The sequence below is a fragment of the Epinephelus moara genome, chromosome 24 (genome assembly GCF_006386435.1).
Source record: "Epinephelus moara isolate mb chromosome 24, YSFRI_EMoa_1.0, whole genome shotgun sequence".
Taxonomy (NCBI): Eukaryota; Metazoa; Chordata; class Actinopteri; order Perciformes; family Serranidae; genus Epinephelus; species Epinephelus moara.
Window position 1 is genome coordinate 18131475 of NC_065529.1, and position 20151 is coordinate 18151625.

General features: G+C 40.6%; 1 protein-coding gene across 2 annotated transcripts in view; it reads left to right on the plus strand.

The window, feature by feature from the left end:
* Nucleotides 1–19284, plus strand: part of LOC126386080 (synaptoporin-like) — a 32455-nt gene extending 13171 nt beyond the window's left edge. Inside the window, exons 1-5 of one of the 2 annotated variants that reach the window (XM_050038205.1) lie at nucleotides 10649–10734; nucleotides 13150–13274; nucleotides 14690–14888; nucleotides 15431–15622; nucleotides 17650–19284. In XM_050038205.1, coding sequence (XP_049894162.1) covers nucleotides 10711–10734; nucleotides 13150–13274; nucleotides 14690–14888; nucleotides 15431–15622; nucleotides 17650–17901 — 792 coding nt within the window. In that variant the 5' untranslated portion in view covers nucleotides 10649–10710 and the 3' untranslated portion in view covers nucleotides 17902–19284. Of the gene's footprint in view, nucleotides 1–10648; nucleotides 10735–13149; nucleotides 13275–14689; nucleotides 14889–15430; nucleotides 15623–17649 lie in introns of those variants that run through there. The other variant, XM_050038204.1, reaches the window with a different exon arrangement.
* Nucleotides 19285–20151: the final 867 nt, after the last annotated feature.

Here is a 20151-nt window from a genome sequence, read left to right on the forward strand (position 1 = left end):
GACTGCTTCTCTGTGCTCCGTGCTCATGTGTGCGCGCTTGCGCGAGACCAGTGAAAGCATGAGCTTTGCTTACCCGTGTTTACATCACGTGACACGTGCACCGCAGGGGGAGACAGCAGTAACCACAAAGCTAAAAGATAATTTGCACTACGGTCTTTTAGCAAAGGACAGCCCAACATGTCTGAAGACTTTGAAATTGAGGAGGAGCAGCATTTCTTTGTTGAGCCGTATTTGTTTGAGCCCGAGTATACGGATGGAACTCAGGCTACTGGTTGAAGCAGCCGCCGCAGCTCATGAGCCTCAGCCAGCCGCAGAATACTGGAGTCGAGCACTGGAAACCTGGTGGTGTAGTTGTTTCAAATGCAAAGCAATGCCCATGGATTAGGAAAGTCTTTGCTGCTCAGACTGGGAATTGGCGATGCCTGCACTTGAGAATCTGGACATCAGTACTGACGAGACTGCTGCTCTTCAGAGACCGTGCATCACCGATCACACTGAGTTTCCAGCACTACTGACCCATGGTGTTCTGGAGACATTTTTTTACTTCCCCAAGATCAACTGGAAGAAAAGGCAGAGGCCCGCAGGACCAGATGGCAGGCTTTCAGAGGAGTAAGTCATTCATTTCTACCGTAGTTCAGGCGGACAATGGCGTTGGTCTCGGATATGTGGTTACTGTTGTCTCTCCCTGCGGTGCACGTGTCACGTGATGTAAACATGGGTGAGCAAAGCTCATGCTTTCGCTGGTCTCGTGCAAGCGCGCGCACGTGAGCACGGAGCACAGAGAAGCAGTCAGAGCTACAGGCTACAGTGAGGCTAAAAACAGAGTTCAAATGACGTTTTTCGAAACAACTTTTGATGTCGGGGCTTCAGGACACTTAGATCACTTCGATTGAGCAGTATGGAGATGTTTTGTAGTTTCAATTTTGTGCTCTTGGACGTTAGTTTGGGGCGCCGTCAGCCATTAGGTGTGCTAGCCGCTCCCCCCGCCGATCTCCGCAAGGGATGTGAGGACTCTAAAACTTCACCAGGGCCTCCATCGGCATGAGGGTGAGTAGATAATGGCTAAATTTTCATTTTTGGGTGCACTATCCCTTTAAGCTTATACAAACCCAGACCTTATTTCAGCATCTAACCAAAAACCCATTTATAAAAACCAACTGACTTAGAGACAAGGGAACTGGGCATGCTAAAATGCTAATTCATTTCCAGGTTTTTGGACTCCTTTGGGCACTCTATAGACCAGAGAACAGTTGTGTCATCGCCAACACCGTGTTCCCTTTTGGAGGAAAGTAATGCATGGTCACATCATGAAAGAAACAGGAAAATGTTCAAGCTGTGTGTCGGGTTAACTAAGGTCTTTCATACTGAAATGTATGCACATAAGATGTGTGAATAGCCTTTTCACTGCCAGTGTGGTAAATCATTAGATGACTCTGGTTATTAATGATTGATAGTTAGTTTAAGTTTGAGTTTGAGTTTTCCTTGATGTATAAGACTCCTGTGCCGTTAGCTACGAAAGCTAATTCAGGAGGCTTATTTCTGTGTTTACTTTCAGTCACTTCATGTAAAATTTAAGTTTATTCGGAAAGATTTTTTTTTGTGAGTACTATGTTAAAATGACCTTGAGTCAAACCAGCTCCTAGTATGAGGAGAAGATGCAAACCTACAGGTGCTTCTCAAATATCCCACAACTAAATAATCTGCCCTGCTTCATATGTTTATCTGCCCCATATTCAAATCACACACTCCATGAGGCTGGTTTGTGTAGTTGTCAAGAGTAGTTTGATTTTAAATTATAGTAGAGGATAAGCAATTTGAAAGATATATGCCTCTCTTTCTCAATCTCTGTCTCACTCTCTGTTTCATCTTTCTTTTTCTTTCTGTCTTCATAAAGAGTGTCCTAGATATTTTCCCCTCTCAGTCAGGCAGGGAAAGGGGCTGAACATCTAAGGCGTTTTTCTCCTCCTGAGGCAGCCACTTGACACCGCAACGATTCCTATCGGCTTGAATAGAGCAGGTGGACGTGGTGTGTGTGTTTGGCATCTTTGTCTTGTTTGCGAAAATGTCAAGTGCAGCTCATCAGTGAATGCACCTTTTAGGCCATGTGCCACTTAACGTGATCCTCACCTCCCCACTTGGCGCTACCTCCGTCGCTTCCTCTGCCACTTCCTCTGCTACTCTTATCATGTCCTCTTGTTTGAGCAGCGCCTCCGTTTTCTCTTGTCATCCCACTTATTTGAGCTATTTTACAGCCAAACGTTCTTCATTATACCGAGCCACCATTCCTGAAATACCCTCTTCTCTGCCCACTTCACTTTCTATATTGCCTCTCTGCCTGGCTCATCTTTTTACTACGCCCTGTTTGTTTTCCGGTTTTTCACAATGGAGGGCTGTTTGTATTGGACAGCAGGTCTGATTGCTGGCGTTTAAGCCCTGAAGCCTGTGGATCAGTTTCATAATCCTCAGCCAGCCTCCGCTCTTCTACAGTGTTCATTCATGTCTCCATTTGAGCCTCCAACCCTGCTCAAGCTACATTTAAGTCTCTTCAGACAGATTCCTTGCACCCTAATCCTTATTCACTCACCTAAATCTGTAGATAACATCACAAGTTGTATTCGTTTATTCCTGATTGAAGTGCAAATATACCTAACATTGTTTTTGAAAACAAATTAAGGTCCTTACATTAGTGCTGTGATCATGAATGCCATGTAGGTCAGTGGAGAAGAGGGCAAATAGGGAGATGTTTCAGAGCTTTGTTTGCACTGCAGACGGTTTTCATTCCTGTACCCTGGCTTCTCTTTCTTCCTCTTTCTGTACCCATCTCTCTCTGTTGCTTTCCCCCTCTCTCTCTCTCTCTTGTTCCCCGAGGAGCCCAGCTGGGAGAGGCAGATAAACACACGGGGGCGCGGGGCTTAGCACCCACCCTCCTTCCACAATGCCACGCTCTCCTGTTCAAAGGCCCCAGCCAGAAATGAGAGGGGCTAAACCCGAGCCGAAAATCACAGGGAGAGGAGGCAGCTGCAGCGGGTAGCGAGAGAGTATAGACATACAGAGAGAGAGAGGGAGAGAGATGTTTATCTGGGGGTGTTTGTGATAATTAGGAGGGAGTATTTATTCTCTCGCTCTTCTGGTCACTTTTCTTCGGCCATTTGTTTGCTCCGATAAGCACATGCCACAGTCACATGTACAGTATTTGTAAGTTCTTTTAGCTGCGTGTGATTTAGCTGCATTTGTGAATTTGGCGTGCGTGCAGACGTGTGTGGGAGCACATTTCTGTGTGTTTGTTTGTGGCCTCATCTTGCCTTAAATCCAACCGAGGCTAAAGAGAGTTAATCACTTAAAAACACTTCAGTAGAGGAATTCCCTACAGAGGTTCCAGCTGTGCACCATGACAGCCAGGTAAAGCGCCATTCAGCCTCCACCTGAGGCTTCAAGCTGCAGGAAACAAACCCTCTGTTTATCGTACAGCACTTGGCTTTGATCTGGGCTGACCTAACCCGGCCGCATCTAGCTCAGCCCTTTGTGACCCAGATTATCCTTGCAAAGCATCACCTCTGTTGTGCAATTATGCCTCCTGTTAGCAGTTCAAAACATTCAGCAGTAACCAACAATCAAGAAACCTTAATGTGAAGAAACAGACACGGATCCTATTTCACATCTGTTGAGATGTTTTTTTTTGTTTTTTGTCTTTGGTTTGAATCCCTCTCAATGTTGCAATCATTTGATAATAACAAAGAGATCAATGCACTGCTCTACATGAAGATGTGATGGATGGTTTGTCCTCAGCTTAATGTTTGCTTTTAGCCACAAGGTGGCATAAACCACCTGATAATATATTCCAGTGCACCATGTTTTCAAGAGGTGAGTTTTATGGCTAACATGTTTCTAACCTTCTCATTATGGACTGCATTTTCTTATGTAGCCTATTGATTTATTTGACTTCATTTGTTTTCCCCAAGAGTCTCTGCCATTATTATGGCCAGATCTGATGCGATAGTCGTTGAGGTCAGTAAACAGAAAATCTGTTTGTTTAATTCATCAAGACCAATGAGCAGACAGAAGTGACAGTACATACGCCATACATGGACAAGAGAATCAAAATGGTCTAATCAAAGTTATGAGAACAAAATACATTCTGTTTGGAAACATGGACCAAATGCAAGTTAAAAGTCTTTCTTACCACATCCTGAATCTTCCTTCTTGAAAAATCTCATATGACATGCAACCATTAGTATGCTATTAAAGCTGACTTGATAAAGCTGTGGTTTCTCTGTGATACATGATATCCAACCAGAAAAGGGCACTTATATTTTCCATTGCAGCTAAAATGAGCCTGTTATCTTTTTATGGCTGATATGAAACTTTTATTAGTGTGGGATTAAAACCCATGTGCTGTTTAAATTGGGGTCACATTTCCATGGTAATGTGATGTTTACACTCACTAATTGGTCTGAATATTCCTGCAATGTTATCTCTTTAAATTAGAAAATGCATAAAGATGAGCCAGACATATATTTAAGAATATAATCTCTCTCGCTATCTCTCACCCTCCCTCTATGTATTATTTTGTCTTGTGGATTACTGTAATTTTAATATGTTGATCTTTCCTGTACACAAAACATCTATTACACATCTGTCCATCCTGGGAGAGGGATCCCTCCTCAGTTGCCCCTGCTGAGGTTTCTACCATTTTTTTCCTGTTAAAGGGATTTTTTGGGGAGTTTTCCCTTTTCCACTGTGAGGTTTCAAGGATGGAGGGATGTCATATGCTCTAAAGTCCTCTAAGGCAAATTGTAATTTGTGGTATTGGGCTTCATGAATAAAATTGAATTGAACAGTAATAAAATAACCTACAGTATAGGACAAGAGATATAAAAAACGATTAAGCAAGAAAAATACAGCAAGACCAAGTCAAAAGAAAATGACAAAAATGCTGAAATGTCAAAACCATCTCTGTTGTTTTTTAAATCATTATAGTAAAGCTTTAAAGTACCAGGTATTATATTACCCCTATAATGTGATTGGTGTTGTCGAAAGTATGGATTTATTGATATATATCAATTCTTAATATTTGAGATGGTTTCAATACACATTTTCTCGCTCTACCGTTTTGGTAATGTTTGCTACATGTATATGTATTATTATTATTATTACAATCATTCTGCTGATCTTTGCTACTAACCCAAAATAGAAAAACTTCAAATTTCATGTCCTTAATGTCAGTATTCCCTTTGGTATTGAATTGAATATTTTTTTAAGGTATTGTAACAAAGTTAGAAATTCCAGTATCATGACAACACTAAATTTGATAAGATGGTAGCATCACTTGAAAATCAACCCCCCATCTTGTAAAAAACAATCTCAGTAACCAAACTGTAGCCAGCACCTCTCTTAGATATACAGCAGGGTGTCGTCTGCATAGCAGTGAACTTACATTGTATTCTGCATGTGCTGATATTTTGACCCAGAAATGTTACACTGATAAAGTAGGCTACTCTGTGGTGACAAGATGATTGTGTGTGCATATTGTCATATGCCAGATTTAGTTTAGCTCACTGTATTGTCTGTACGCAACAGGCTCATAAGTGCATCTTCACATTTATGGCACATAATTGCGCTGTTCTGCTTAGTGCATATTTATACATTGTGAATGCAGACACATGCTTGAGACAAACATGCGCATTTAATCTATATGCACTTCAATAACATGCTCACTGATATTGCCAGGAAGAATGTGGGTAGTGTGGCTGAATGATCTAATAATGCTTATTAAATAGCACCCTCCAGAGGCTGAGGGGCATTCAAACAAGAGATATCTCCTCCCCAGCTGCTGGCAAGCTGTGCGTCCAGCTGCTTGTAATATGGGAGAGGGGAGGCTCGTGTTAACCAGGCATCACGTCTGATTATGGTGATCATGGTTGTGAGAAGTCTTGAGGCTATGGGAGCTTTATATGGAAAACTCCACTGAGAGAGAGAGAGCATATTAAGGGCAGGGTGTGTGTGTGTGTGTGTGTGTGTGTGTGTGTGTGTGTGTGTGTGAGAGAAGGTTGGATGTATGTGTCTGTGATTATGTGTTTGCTGCATGTTTGTGTTTGTTGATTATAACGAGAAGTCTGTTTATGTGGCTGAGCCTTACTTTGGTTCGAGTCTTTCATATTAACTCGTAAGATACGTGAACTTGTCAACCAGCTGCTGTCTGTACTGTCAGCAGCAGTCTTCCCACCAGTGACTCCCTTTACTCCTTAGTAAGTCTCAAATTTCTCACCTGGTCTCACCAGTAGGGATGCAACTAACGATTATTTTTATTGTTCATCAATCTGTCCATTTTTTTCTCGATTAATTGATTAGTTGTTTTGTATATAAAATGTCAGAAAATGGTGAAAAATATTGATCAGTGTTTCCCAAAGTCCATTATGACATCCTCACAATTGTCCACAACCCAAAGATATTTGGATTATTGTCACAGATATTTGGTTTATTGTCACAGACGAACAAAGAATCCGGAAACTTTTCACATTAAAAAAGCTGGAGTCAGAGACTGTTTTGTGGGGGGCTTTTTGCCTTTAATGACAGGACAGTCTGAATTTTTAAAGGGGGAGTAAAAGGGGATGACGTGCAGCAAAGGTCCGTGGGCTGTTGCGGCAGGGACACCGCCCCACCGGTCACTGGGTACCCCTGGAGTCAGAGAATTTTTACATTTTTTAAAGAAATCACCCGAATAGATAACCGATTATCAAATTAGTTGGCAATCTATTTGATAGTCAACAAGTGATTGATTAACCGTTGCAGCTCTACTCACCAGTCTTAAATGTTTCTACCTCTTAAACGTGTTGTGACATATTGGTCCCTGGGCAATTAACTTGTTTGCAGTGGTTCTCATTTTTTATTCAAAAAGTCTGTTCCCCATAAGCCGATGTTTGAGCATCTGTTTCTTCATTAATTTGTGTTGCCATGAACTCTGACCTTAAAACTGTAGTTTGTAACTTTTCACTCTTTTTCCGTATTTGCTGAAACTGTCACTATATTCTAAATAAGACAAAACAGCTGGTGGCACTTTTTTACATTACTACAACAACATTTCAGCTGGCACACGAACAGACACAGTGACAGTGAAATAATATTAGTAATAATAAAAATAGGACAAGAATAACCTGATGACATCACACATGTCGTGAAAGTCGACCGGGGATAACTGATGTGGACTATCGTGTAGTGTGTCATGTCTGTCGGCCAAGTCACGGCACGATTTTATGACTCCACAATCGTGCAATGTGACATAGTGACTTTCAGAACGGACAGAAATGTTGTGTAGTGTGAACCAGGCATAACGCAGCTGTCAGTGATTTCAAACTGAGCTAATCAAATATGAATTGAGATTCTGCTTTGCCTATTTCTGACCTCAAATGTTTTGAGAAATATATTTTAGTGTACTGTTTAGCTGTAGTATGAGATCCACGGAGGATGCCATCTCCTCTGCCTTCCATCTGAGCCTGAAACACCTGGAGGATAAAAACACCCATGTGCGAATGCTGTTTCTGGATTTCAGCTCAGCGTTCAATACAATCATCCCTCAGCACCTGGTGTGCAAACTGGGTCACTTGGGCCTCGGCACCCCCCTATGCAACTGGCTACTGGACTTCCTCACCAGCAGAACCCAGTCTGTACATGTGAACAATAACATCTCCAGCGTCATCTCCCTGAACACCGGTTCCCCCCAGGGCTGTGTTCTCAGCCCCCTGCTGTTCACCCTGATGACACACGACTGTCGTCCCAGATTCAGTACCAACCAGTTCCTGAAGTTTGCGGACGACACAACCGTCGTGGGCCTCATCCAGGGTGACAACGAACTGGCCTACAGGGACAAGGTGAAACATCTGGTGAACTGGTGTAAAGTCAACAACCTGATCGTCAATGTTGACAAGACAAAGGAGATCATTGTTGACTTTAGGAAATCTCGGCCCAGTCATACACCACTCCTCATCAACGACACTGCGGTGGAGGTCGTCAGTAGCACAAAGTTCTGGGAGTGCAAATCACCAACACACTAACCTGGTCCCTCAACACCACCTCCCTGGCGAAAAAGGCACAGCAGCGCTTGCACTTCCTGCACCGGATGAGGAGAGCCTCCCTCCCCCCTCCCATCCTGACTACATTCTACAGAGGCACCATCGAGAGTCTGCTGACCAGCTGCATCTCTGTCTGGTTTGGGGCTTGTAAGGCCTCTGACTGGAAGTCTCTGCAGAGAGTGGTGAGGACAGCGGAGAAAATCATCGGGTCCCCGCTCCCCTCTATCCGGGACATTGGGCATAAGCGCTGCCTGACCAGAGCCCAGCGCATCTCCTCTGACCCCACCCATCCCCACCATGGACTGTTCTCCATGCTGACCTCTGGCAGGAGGTTCTGCAGCATCCATAGCAGGACGTCCAGATTCAGAGACAGTTTCTTTCCCCTGGCTGTAAGACTATTGAACACTTACATACAATAAATAAACACTCATCTATGGACTGTAACATCTGAGGGAACAATCAGGCAATGCATTTACAGAATCTCGATTCATATGTCAATCAACATGATTGCTGACCGTGCCCTGGTCTGACCCTTGTGAATGCCATTAGAGGCAGTAGGAAGAGGAGGTAGGACATGATTGTTTTCTCTGTCTCATGTATTTCTTTAAAAAGTGCCAATTAGCAAATATGACACAAAGTTATTTTGATAAAAGTTACCAGCTGCATTCAACCGTAGCCCCAACCCCAGCCGTGGATGGCAGATCTATAGGGAAACAATACTGACAAGGGAAACAGAATTTGACTTTTTAGGTGTAAAATTGTGGCAGTATAGAATCCTCACATCACGCATCAGTTTGATTTGTGTTACCTTAGAACAGGGGTCAACAACCTTCACTATCAAAAGGGCCCAAAAAATGTTAAACAAAACTGTGCCAGTTCTGATCTGGTTCCTAATTGGTTGAAATGAACTTCCATTAATATGTTTTACAACAAAGTAGCTACTCTGCAGTGGGCTATGTATGATTATTTGGTAGGAGCTTTGCAGCATTAGCAGTGAAAGCAAACAAATTTGTCCACACACTATTAAATTCTCAATTTTCCTCTGAGATGTTTTCTTTTTGGATTTGGAATCAATAGCTAGCCTCACTAAGGAGATTCAAGAATAGCCATCGTTATTAAAATTTGGCAGATTTTTAGGAAAAAGCACCAGGCTGTAGATGTGTGACGCACATAGTTAACAAGATATATCTATATAACAAGATATTAAAACGTTTTTTGTAATATTCAGCATACAGGTGACACATTTATATAAATGGAAAATATAAGAATCATTTTAGGGCTAGAACAATGAAAAATTCAAATTAAAATGTTAAAAAGATACCTGTTATTAATTTCCATATCATTTTTTGTCAACGTCACAGGGAGCCACTGGAGAGGGGCTAAAAGCCGCATGTGGGTCCTGATCCGCAGGTTGCCTATCCCTGCCTTAGATCCATCTAATTATCCTTGAGGTGTATGGTTTAGGATTTACATTGCAATTTTAAGTTGCACTTACAGTCACCAGCACAGTGCTGTTTTCCTGCTATGCAGCCTGGTGTCGCTGACATAATGGCTCAAGCTTCTTCCACTTGATACATCCTCATATCAGTTCAGCCTCCACTTGTGTCTATGTGTGGTGGGTTTGCCATAGTTAGGGCAATCCTAGTCCCATCTCTGACCTTGTACATTACTCTGCAACTCGGTCACATAGACTTCTCAATACAAACCTTAGAACTACAAGCATGCCCCCCCCCACACACATTTCTTTTCTGCTTCAAGGTTGACTAAACAAACTGAGGCTGTAACCAGCTGAAAGTGTCTTGCCCCTGACTTTTAACAGGGATAGAGGACATAAAACTACAGAGCAGTTTCTCCAGTTGGTGTCACTGACTTTATACAGTATCAAAGTAGCAATGTTTTTTAATTTCTGTCCATTTTTCATCTATGCACATGCTGCTCTATTTGACATTTGCACTTCAGCTATAAATTGATCTGCTGCTGTTTGTATAATGTGTCCATAATTAATCTAGACCACTTCCTGTTTTTGCAATCAGGTATCCCAGCCATGGTTTCTGTCAGCTGCAGAGCTGAGAGGTTGATTAATCATTCATGTTGTTTTACGAAACATGAGTACAAATGACACTGCATTAGTGTAGATTAGCAGGAGAGGAACACTAATAAAGAGATTAACTGAGCACACAGCGATGTGTAGTCCAGTGTCGCCTCCAGAAACTGCATCTAATGACTAATCTTAAAAAAAAATATGGGGCCATAGCCTTATTAGTTTTAATATTAAAGCTTTAGTTATCCAACTGTATGTGTTATGAGGTTCAACTTTAGCAAACAGACACTTAATTAGTCTTACACTACATTTTAAGGGAAGGTTAAACTTTTAGATTGTAGGTAGAAGGCAGAACAGTAGACGGATGAAGAGACATTAGATAGGTTATAGTAGACATTTATACTTAACCACACAAACACAAACACACACACACACACACACACACACACACACACACACACACACACACACACCACACACACACGCACACACATGTATTACCGTGATTTCCTCAGGCAGCCTCTTCCAGCTTCTGTTTCCTTACCAGTACGCTTCTGGGAGTCCTGTAGCATAGCAAAGCTGGATTAAATCTTCCCGTCCTCAATGTGTATGGTTATATTTGCTCCGGTAAGTTCAAGTTTTTTGTTGTAGCTACAGGTTTTCCACAAACACTGTGGGTAGTGTTTCAATATGTGATCATTCTACCTGTTTGTGTCATCAAACTGTTGTAATAATGGCATTATAACTAAAATTGGGACCTAATAATGAGAGTTTTTTTTAAGTTTTACCTGTAACAAAAGCCAAGCTGCGAGGTTCTGTCTTACTTTTAATCACCAACTTCCTTCTCTAACACTTTGATAATGCATTTTCATCTGTCAGATTACATTATAGACTTTAATATTTTATCTGGTCATATAATTTATACTTAGATAACATTTTCTTGCTCTGTTTAGTTCAGATTCTCCTTTGTCTCTCAGTTTATAGTCCAAGACGAATAATTACTTGTATTGTGGGCCAGTTTGAAATATGGCAAATGCTCAAAAGAATGTGAACATCAGTTTTTCTTTTTTTAAATAAGCATGTTGGTGAAGTCATCAGGTACCAGTGAAGGGAGCACAAACAGGGATCTCTTCCTCTAAACTGCGAGACTCCGTCTGTCCTAATTCGGCTCAGCCCACACACTCACTGCAGCTATTGTAGTCCATGTGCTGATGTGGCTAAAACGCTATCAGTTGGTGTTAAATTGGCTTCACGGCAGAGAAATTGTTGAGATGTCCGTGAGCAAAATGTATAAATGGTGGGACTGCTGATACTCACTGTTCACTACTTGGGCTTGTTACTAGAAATTCATTCCAGTTACAGTTTTAATGTTTTCTGTGGTTCAGTTTTGAGATGTAAAGCTCAACTGATGTGTTGTTAAAGCTGCAGTAATTATATTAACATTGGATCAACTTATTATGTGTAAAGTGAAAGATGTTGCTCAAACCCACAGAGAATTATCACCTAGTTCAGCTGCCCACAGACAAGTACATTTACCATGGTTGGAGACATCCACTATAACTCCAGTTGAGTGCTGCAGGGATGGTAACACATCCAAAAAACTTTTACAGGTGCAAGATCAGAAAATTAAATTAAGGTGTGAATCAGAAAATGGATCCACAAACTGTACTAAAAGCTCTTACTAAAAGTTATCATTGCCCTGGTTCCCTCATCAAAAAGCCTTTGGAATTTTTTTCATTATATTTTGGATTATTGCAGAAAATATATTTTGTTCAGCAAGACAGTCTTCACAGATGAACACCACTTTTAAGATTTTTGAAGATTAAAGTCAATTGCCAGAAGTAAAAGCTAATATTAGGCTCTACTTGAACTACATCAGAGTCACATGACATCAATTTCACCACTACAACCAGGCTGTAATGCCATGTTCAGAGTGATGATGTTCTGTAGTCTCATTTAGCCACTTGTTAGCAGCTGCCTTTGGTAAGCCACATAAAAGCTTCAAAGTTCACCAGTGGGGTATTGACTGATGTATTTGATGTCGTAGAACAAAATGTGAAAGTATCTTAGGCTTGTGTTGTCCACTCACTCCTGCAGCACTTTATGGTGTCTGTCCTGTATGACAGTGCAAATAAAGTGTTTTCAAGATGGAGCCGACACAGTGGAGTTGACTAGTAATGTTAATCAAGATGCAGGACAGAAAAGGCAAAATGCAGCATGTAGAGATAGTATTCAGTCTACACATACAATCTATGCTTTGCATCAAACTCAGTGAAAAGCTTCACACTATGCGTGACATACTGGTATAGTACAGAATATACAAGTATTCAACACAACTGAAGCATTTAAGGGACCATTTATATTGCAGTGTAAGATACTGTAGGGTGTCCTGAAAAGCACACAATCAGTGAGAAAATTGTGTTAACTAAAAACTTGTTTCTTTTTCTGAAAGAGCCATCAACTGTAGTTCTGTTAAGCTTCAAAGGTCCAGTGTCTAGAAATCAGAGGCATCTATTGCCTGAAATGGAATATAATATTCATAACTGTGTTTTCATTAGTTTATAATCACCTGAAACTAAGAATTGTTGTGTTTTCAGTACCAGAGCCGTCTATATCCACATACAGAGTGGGTCCTCTCCCAGTCTGACATGTTATTTCTACAGTAGCCCAGAGTGGTCAAACCAAACAGTGGCTCTAGATAGGCGCCACTTGCACTGTTATGTTCTAGCATTCTGCAGCCTCACTGCTAGATGCCACTAACTCCTACACACTGAATCTTTAATGTGCAGGAGCTGTGATACTGACCTGTTGTTGAAATGTTAAAATGTAATGAGATGTAATCAAGAATACATGTCAAACTGAGTCTATTAAGGACAAGTGTAATAAAACCATTGGCAACATTATTGTGTTCTGTGTCCACTTACTCATGGTCAAAAAAATAAAAATCTCATTCCCAGTAGTTTGTACATCCCATTTCCTCATCAATGCTTTCCCTTAAGACATCTAATGACATCTATTTTTTTTTTCTCTTCCTTTTTGCAGCTTTTTGCCATTTTTGCATTTGCAACATGTGGGGGCTACTCTGGGCAGCTGCGGGTTAGCGTGGACTGCATGGAGAAGGCCAGAAGCAACCTCAGCATTGGCATCGACTTTGCTTATCCCTTCAGGTGTGTGGACCTCATTCATTGTGTCAGAGTTTGATGGCAGGATGCTAATACTGTATATGATGATGCCATCATATACAGTGATGATGCCTCTCAGTGTTTTCTGTCAGTGGTCAGTGTCTTTTCATGTCCTTGATAATCCACTCCTGAGCTTTTCTAAACACTAATACATCAGTGCAATTTGAGCACAATGGGCGTCATTTTTATGCTTATTACAGTTATTAAAGTACTCTCTCTCTCTGCCCTCTGAGGTATCGACCCCCATTTTAGGTGTCTGCATGGAATAGTAATTATTTTATGTGACTTTAACTGCAAATATCAATATGACTTCTTAATGTCATTTTAAATATACTGAACAATAAAATGTTCTTGTAACCTCACATTAGGGGCGGCACAGTGGTGTGGTGGTTAGCACTCTCACCTCACAGCAAGAGGGTTGCCGGTTCGATCCCGGGCATGGGAGCCCTTCTGTGCGGAGTTTGCATGTTCTCCCCGTGTCAGCGTGGGTTCTCTCCGGGCACTCCGGCTTCCTCCCACAGTCCAAAGACATGCAGATTGCATGGGGACTAGGTTAATTGATAACTCTAAATTGTCCGTAGGTGTGAATGTGAGTGTGAATGGTTGTCTGTCTCTATGTGTCAGCCCTGTGATAGTCTGGCAACCTGTCCAGGGTGTACCCTGCCTCTCGCCCGATGTCAGCTGGGATAGGCTCCAGCCCCCCCGCGACCCTCAAGAGGATGAAGCGGTTAGAAGATGAATGAATGAACCTCATATTAGATTTATGGGCAATTCAGTGTTAACCGGAAATCTGCATAAAAATTTTTCTTTTATGTAAAAATGATGCTTTCGCTAGCATAGTAAATATATTTAAGAAATGTGGTTATGCTCAGATTGGAGACACACAGTAGCCTGATATCTGCAGGTCTGTGTGACATAATGTAGGAGGTTAGTGAATTCAAAAATAACATGTGTAGGTGGTTGTGGGACTATTTCTTTAAAAGCAGCAGATAAAAATGAAACTATCTGTATCGCAGGACACCACTTGGGATGAATGAGGCAATATGTATTTTCTGTTTTGTGTGAACTGACTCATAAACGTAACTTTGGGTTAGATTCAGAGGCATTCGGTTCCCAAACGTTGATAGAATTGCAGTGAATAGAATGCCTTTCAGTAATCTGTAAAGAAACATAAAATTATGAATTTATTGATTTCATCTGAGAACATGCTGCGACAATAATTGCTTCCAGTTTTTACCAGCTGCTTAGGTATTGTGCTAAAAGTCAGAAGATTTCAGACAGGCAAAAGTTAAAGACAGGAAATACTCTATATCATCATACTTTGAAGACCTCTTGGGTAAAATATATCCTGTGTGTAGTGAGTAGGATTTGACATCTGTACCTCCTTCTGTGTGTTCCAGGTTGTACCAGGTGTCCTTTGAAGCACCCGCATGTGAGGGTATTAGGACTGAACGCGTGTCCCTCATTGGAGACTATTCATCCTCTGCAGAGTTCTTTGTCACCATTGCGGTCTTTGCCTTCCTGTATTCGCTCATGGCCACCATTGTCTACATCTTCTTCCAGAACAAGTACCGTGAAAACAACCGAGGACCACTCATTGTGAGTACAGTGGACTCTGAGGGCCTCATTCACCAATATCTTACTCATTAAAAAAAAAAGTTCTTCAGATTCATGACATGTTTTAAACAGTAGAATTTTTCAGTGTGTTCCTGTTATCATGAATCCCATTGTGTGTCAGTTAATCCTAATCAGCATAGGTAAACGCTCCGCAAAACCCCCATGAAAAGGCATGAGACTGCAGGGCTGTGTGCACACAGAGATAAAGAAGAGTTGAGAGAATAAGTCAAGGATGCCCAAATGAACATCTGCCGAGGATTGAGCACTAGATTTCAAATATTAAAAAAAAACAATTTCTGATTTGACCCTAACCCTAACTCTTGGACATTATATGATAATCTTAGTTAACTGAATTCCTCTGTTTCAATCTTGTACTGACTCTGCAAAAAGAATTATAGACTGTACGAAGCAAGTATTGTCATTTACCACTACTTTCACAAAGTGATGTTTAAGTAGGCCTAATGTCGTGGTTTCCTGACCTTATTTTCCATGCACTTTGTCTTTTCTCCCTTCCACACCATCAGGACTTTGTGGTGACAGTGGTGTTCTCCTTCATGTGGCTGGTCAGTTCCTCTGCTTGGGCCAAGGCTCTGTCTGATGTGAAAGTGGCCACTGATCCAGATGAAGTTCAGCTCCTCATCTCCGCCTGCAAAGTCCAGACTAACAAGTGTGGCTCTGTGCATGGACCACGCTGGTCCGGACTCAACACCTCAGTGGTAGGTTCACAGGATGTGTCCCCCAAACACCAGGGGAAATAAGTCTATAAACCACATAAAGGCAGATTTTTCTCACTGCTGAAGTTTAGCAGTTGAAATATTTTTAAGTTTCTTTATGTGACATTATATAGCAGCAAACCACTATCTGCTATGTGAAGATATAGTAGAGTAATGGCCTCCTGAGCAGAGAATGAAGTCACTCTCCCTTTGTGTGTGTTGTAATCTAAGCTTCTCTGTGGTTTGTTGTCGTAAACTGATCCATGTACATGTAAGTGCATGTGTGTATCCCATTTGCTAGCTTGTTGCCACCACTTTGCACTGCTCTCATACTGCAGTTACCACTACAGCGTCATCATGTAAGCGTAGCACCCACCCTCCAGTTTCCCCCTGGTTAACATTGTTAGCTCTGTCAACACTGTTGCTGTTTTTTAGCGTGTTTATGGGGTTAGCACCTTTAGCTGCTAGCCGGCTCAGCCAACTACATGTTGAGACAGTGTCCAGACAACTTTCACATAGAGCTTCTTTAAATAGCTGATTTGTTGAATTGTCAGCTGAAATGCAAACACTGAAAGAAACTGAAATGGCAGTTAAAACTGAAGTACTGAAAGAACCTCAAGTTTGTGTAACTGAACTGGACTGAATGAAGATGAAGTGTAAAAGCATTGTAAGGAGCTGAAATGTCAGCTGACGTGTGATGGATCGAGCAGGAAGTTTGAGTTAATGTGGAAATCCTGAAAGAAATTGACGTCACGTAAAGTGTATGAACTAAAAGACGTCAGTTGGAGTTTCAGCTGAAGAGTAAGCACTGAAAGCAGTTGGTGTAAATTGCAGAGGTGGGACAAGGCATTGTTTTGCAAGTAACAAGTCACATTCAAGTCTCAATTCAAGTCCTTCAATATCCACACTAAGAAAAAGCAATGATTTTTTTCTTTGCATTTTTTATTTCCTTGGGGTAATAATAACAAAAAATCAATATTTTTTATTTTTTTAAACAGACACAATATTTTTTTTCAAATATAGTCCTTACTGTTACCATTAGAGTTGTACTAGTATTATTTCCACGTATTAATTCTACATATTCATTAAAGCAGCAGTTTGAAAACATCTTTAAAAAGGTGAAAATCTACTAATTTCTTCCCTATCAAATATGTAATGAAATACCATTAAATATATGGTATTTATAACAATAAACATTCATCCTTTTTATTTCAGAAAAAAATGTAAATTTATTATCTCAGCACCTTTACCTTTACCGTAACAGGACATTTTAACCATTTGGTTCAGCTTGACAGCAGGAAAATCATACTTATGAAATTATCTCAGCATATATCTTATAACATTAAATGTATAATTTAATAACAATGAATGCTAAGAATTTTTTTTTTTTAATTCCATAGCAATATAGTCAAATTTAATTACATTAGCTTAGCTGCACTACCTTTACCATAAAAGGAGAAATCAACTGTATGGTAGAGCATGATTTTAAAAAAACAACTGACCATTATTAGACTTTTTTTGTATAAAGTTAAATGAATGTGTTCAGTCAGACCCTCACTCGTGAACAAGATCCGGAAGAAGATTTTTGTCGTTATTCAAAGATGAAGTTTTAAGACCTGAAAGGGTTGGTAGTGTCAGGAGTTATGAATGTCCGTTTAAATGCCAGTTGATGTGTGAGCGGTGAAAGCAGTTGAACTGTCATTTGAAGAGTAAAAGATGAAAGTGGCTGAACTGTCAGGTGAAGCTGATGTGTAGGGAGGATAAAGAGGAGTTGAAAGAGTCCGTCTCTTTTGAATAAAAGATAAACTTGGAAATACATTTTAATAATTCAAATATATGGATGATATGAAAATTTAAAAAAAGAGGCACACCATTCCAAAACACATTTTCAAGTCTGAATGAAGTAGGTGAAGAATAAAATACCATCCATAGGAATAAAAATAAAGATATAAAAATAAAAGAATATGAATATGCATTGCTGAATTTTTTATTTACTTAATATAACTTTGTCTTGTTCTCCCTCTCTTCAGGCTTTTGGGTTCCTCAACTTTGTTCTCTGGGCTGGGAACATCTGGTTTGTATTCAAGGAGACTGGCTGGCACAAGGGCGGTGCAAGGTTAGCAGGCGGTGCATCTGAGAAACAGTCCGGCACCTTTAACCAGCAGCCCTACAACCAGGGAAGCTTTGACCAGTCAGGGAGCTACAACACCCAGGGAAACCTCGGCCAGCCGTCTGAGTACAGCCAGGTGGGAGGGCCCACCTCCTACTCCAATCAAATGTAGCTGTGCCTTTTCGCTTTGTGAGGGCACTACTGCATTTAAAACCAGGGCAATCAATATGAGACGAGGAAAGTTTGTCAAAAAACAAAAAAGATGGTCATAAAAAAGGCATCAAAGGTGTCGAAGTACACCAGTTGTAGATACAAGTATTGTCGGGTATTGTACAAAATTATTAGATATAGTCTTTTACTCCTTCTCTGTCAGAGGTGTTGTTTGCTGAATGTTGTATTTCTTGTAGTTTGAAACTCATATGTGATGGTTTCTCGCTCTCTGTGCTTGGTAATTGACAGTCACCGTTATGACTGGATGTCTTTTTCAAACTGGTTTGCACTGTTGTGAAAGGAAAAAGTGCTCTGTGTTAATATAATACTTAAAGTTTTGAAATGGTTTTGACTCGGTGCATGATGTCGTACGTGTGCTAATATGCTCTCTGTGAAACTAGTAAAAAAAAAAGAAGCATTTTATCTCTGGAAGTTTACAAAAATCACACTGCCCATTTCTGAAAGTTTATTTAGATCAGTATTATGATATGCACATTGTTTTCTAATCTAAGTGAAACTATATTTTGATAATGGGTATTTCTAATTCAGGATTCAGAATATAGTTTAGTAAAATTTGTTATATTTGTAAGAACAAATACATTCCAACTCATGTCTGACGCCGATCATGTCAGAAAGTCAAAAAATGTAAAGCAATAACTGTAAACTGAAAAATACACTACACAGGGATTGCGCACGACAAAAGTACAGTATGCAACCATTGCAGCATGTTGTTTCTGTCCCCATGGTTTCCACTTCATAGTTGCATCTGCACAGACAATACCACACTGTCATTTCATGTGTATAATGTAAAGAGGGTGATCGTCACCCTCATTGTTTACAAGTGGCCGCTCTTGCTACAAATTACTGTGACTGTTTTCTATGCTATCCTCAGACTACTGGGAAATTATGAACTTAAGTTATACCTCTCTAAAGCATGTCCAGAGTTTCCATTTACAGTACACTGCTAAAGCCCAGCAAAAAAGCACATCAGTACCACAGTGATAACATAATGACTAGTGAGTAGTGGGCTCATCTGTACATAACCAATTTTGAGCTTTTGTTGTCTTTAAGAAACACAATTCAGGTTTGTACAAACTTTAAAAAATCTGTGCTTTTCATGTATAGTACCATTCAAAGGATGATGCTCGGGTGCTGTTTGTTTACATTAATATGACTTGTGCAACCCTGTTTCTTGACCTAAGCATGTAGCTTGCATCAGTGTTAAAAGCAGATTGAACATCCATGTATGTATAGTAGTCTGACATCCATGATAAATGTGTACTACTGGCACCTGCAATTAGTTCATGAGTCTGGATATTTTACAGGCATTCATGCTAATAAAGATGAACACATTTGCCCATAAATAAGCTGTGCTCCATGTGTCTGCTCAGTGTGAAAATGTATGTGTAACTACGAAAAATAAGTTAGTTTCTCTTAGTTGTTGCACTGTAGGCTACACCTGATTTTTTGCAACTACTTTACCCTGAAGAGTGGTTGACCCCTGACCTTTGACCTGTTGCCTTGGTTTCCACAGAAACAGGAATCATCTGTGAGGGGCATTTCATATTTCATAAGAGACTGTCAGGTACAATGAGGGGCTCACAGTGACAGGGTGTGTAAGTTTCTCTTTCTGTCGGTCATCAACACAAACAAAGATGTGTAGTATTTTCCAGACAAGACCAACCTTTATGTACATTACCTCATCTGATGTACCAATCTTCACTGCCACACAGATTAACTCAACTATACTGTACACTGACAAACATGCTGTACACAGAAACATAGGCTCCAATATTGAAATAGGGTTTTTCTTATATATAATTAATTTGTAGAGAATAGTTAGTACACCAACAGTTTATTAATCTTAATAGTGCTGATGGTAAAATTAATGGACTGCATTTATACAGCATGTCTCAAAGCACCATTCACCCATTCACACATACATTCATACACTTGTGACAGAGGCTACCACACAAGGTCCCACCTGCTCATCAGATAAACATTCAAATACACCCAGTTTGAGGTTCAGTGTCCCCAAGGACACTTCAACATGTAGACTACAAGGGCCAGAGATCAAACCACAGACCTTCTGAGCCACAACTGCCCAGTGGTATACTCTGCAAAATATCAGCCTATGGAAAACACAAACTGTGATAATGAGGCCACCTTGTGGCTGCTGTCCATCAATACCAAGGGACTGAACATTTCCTAG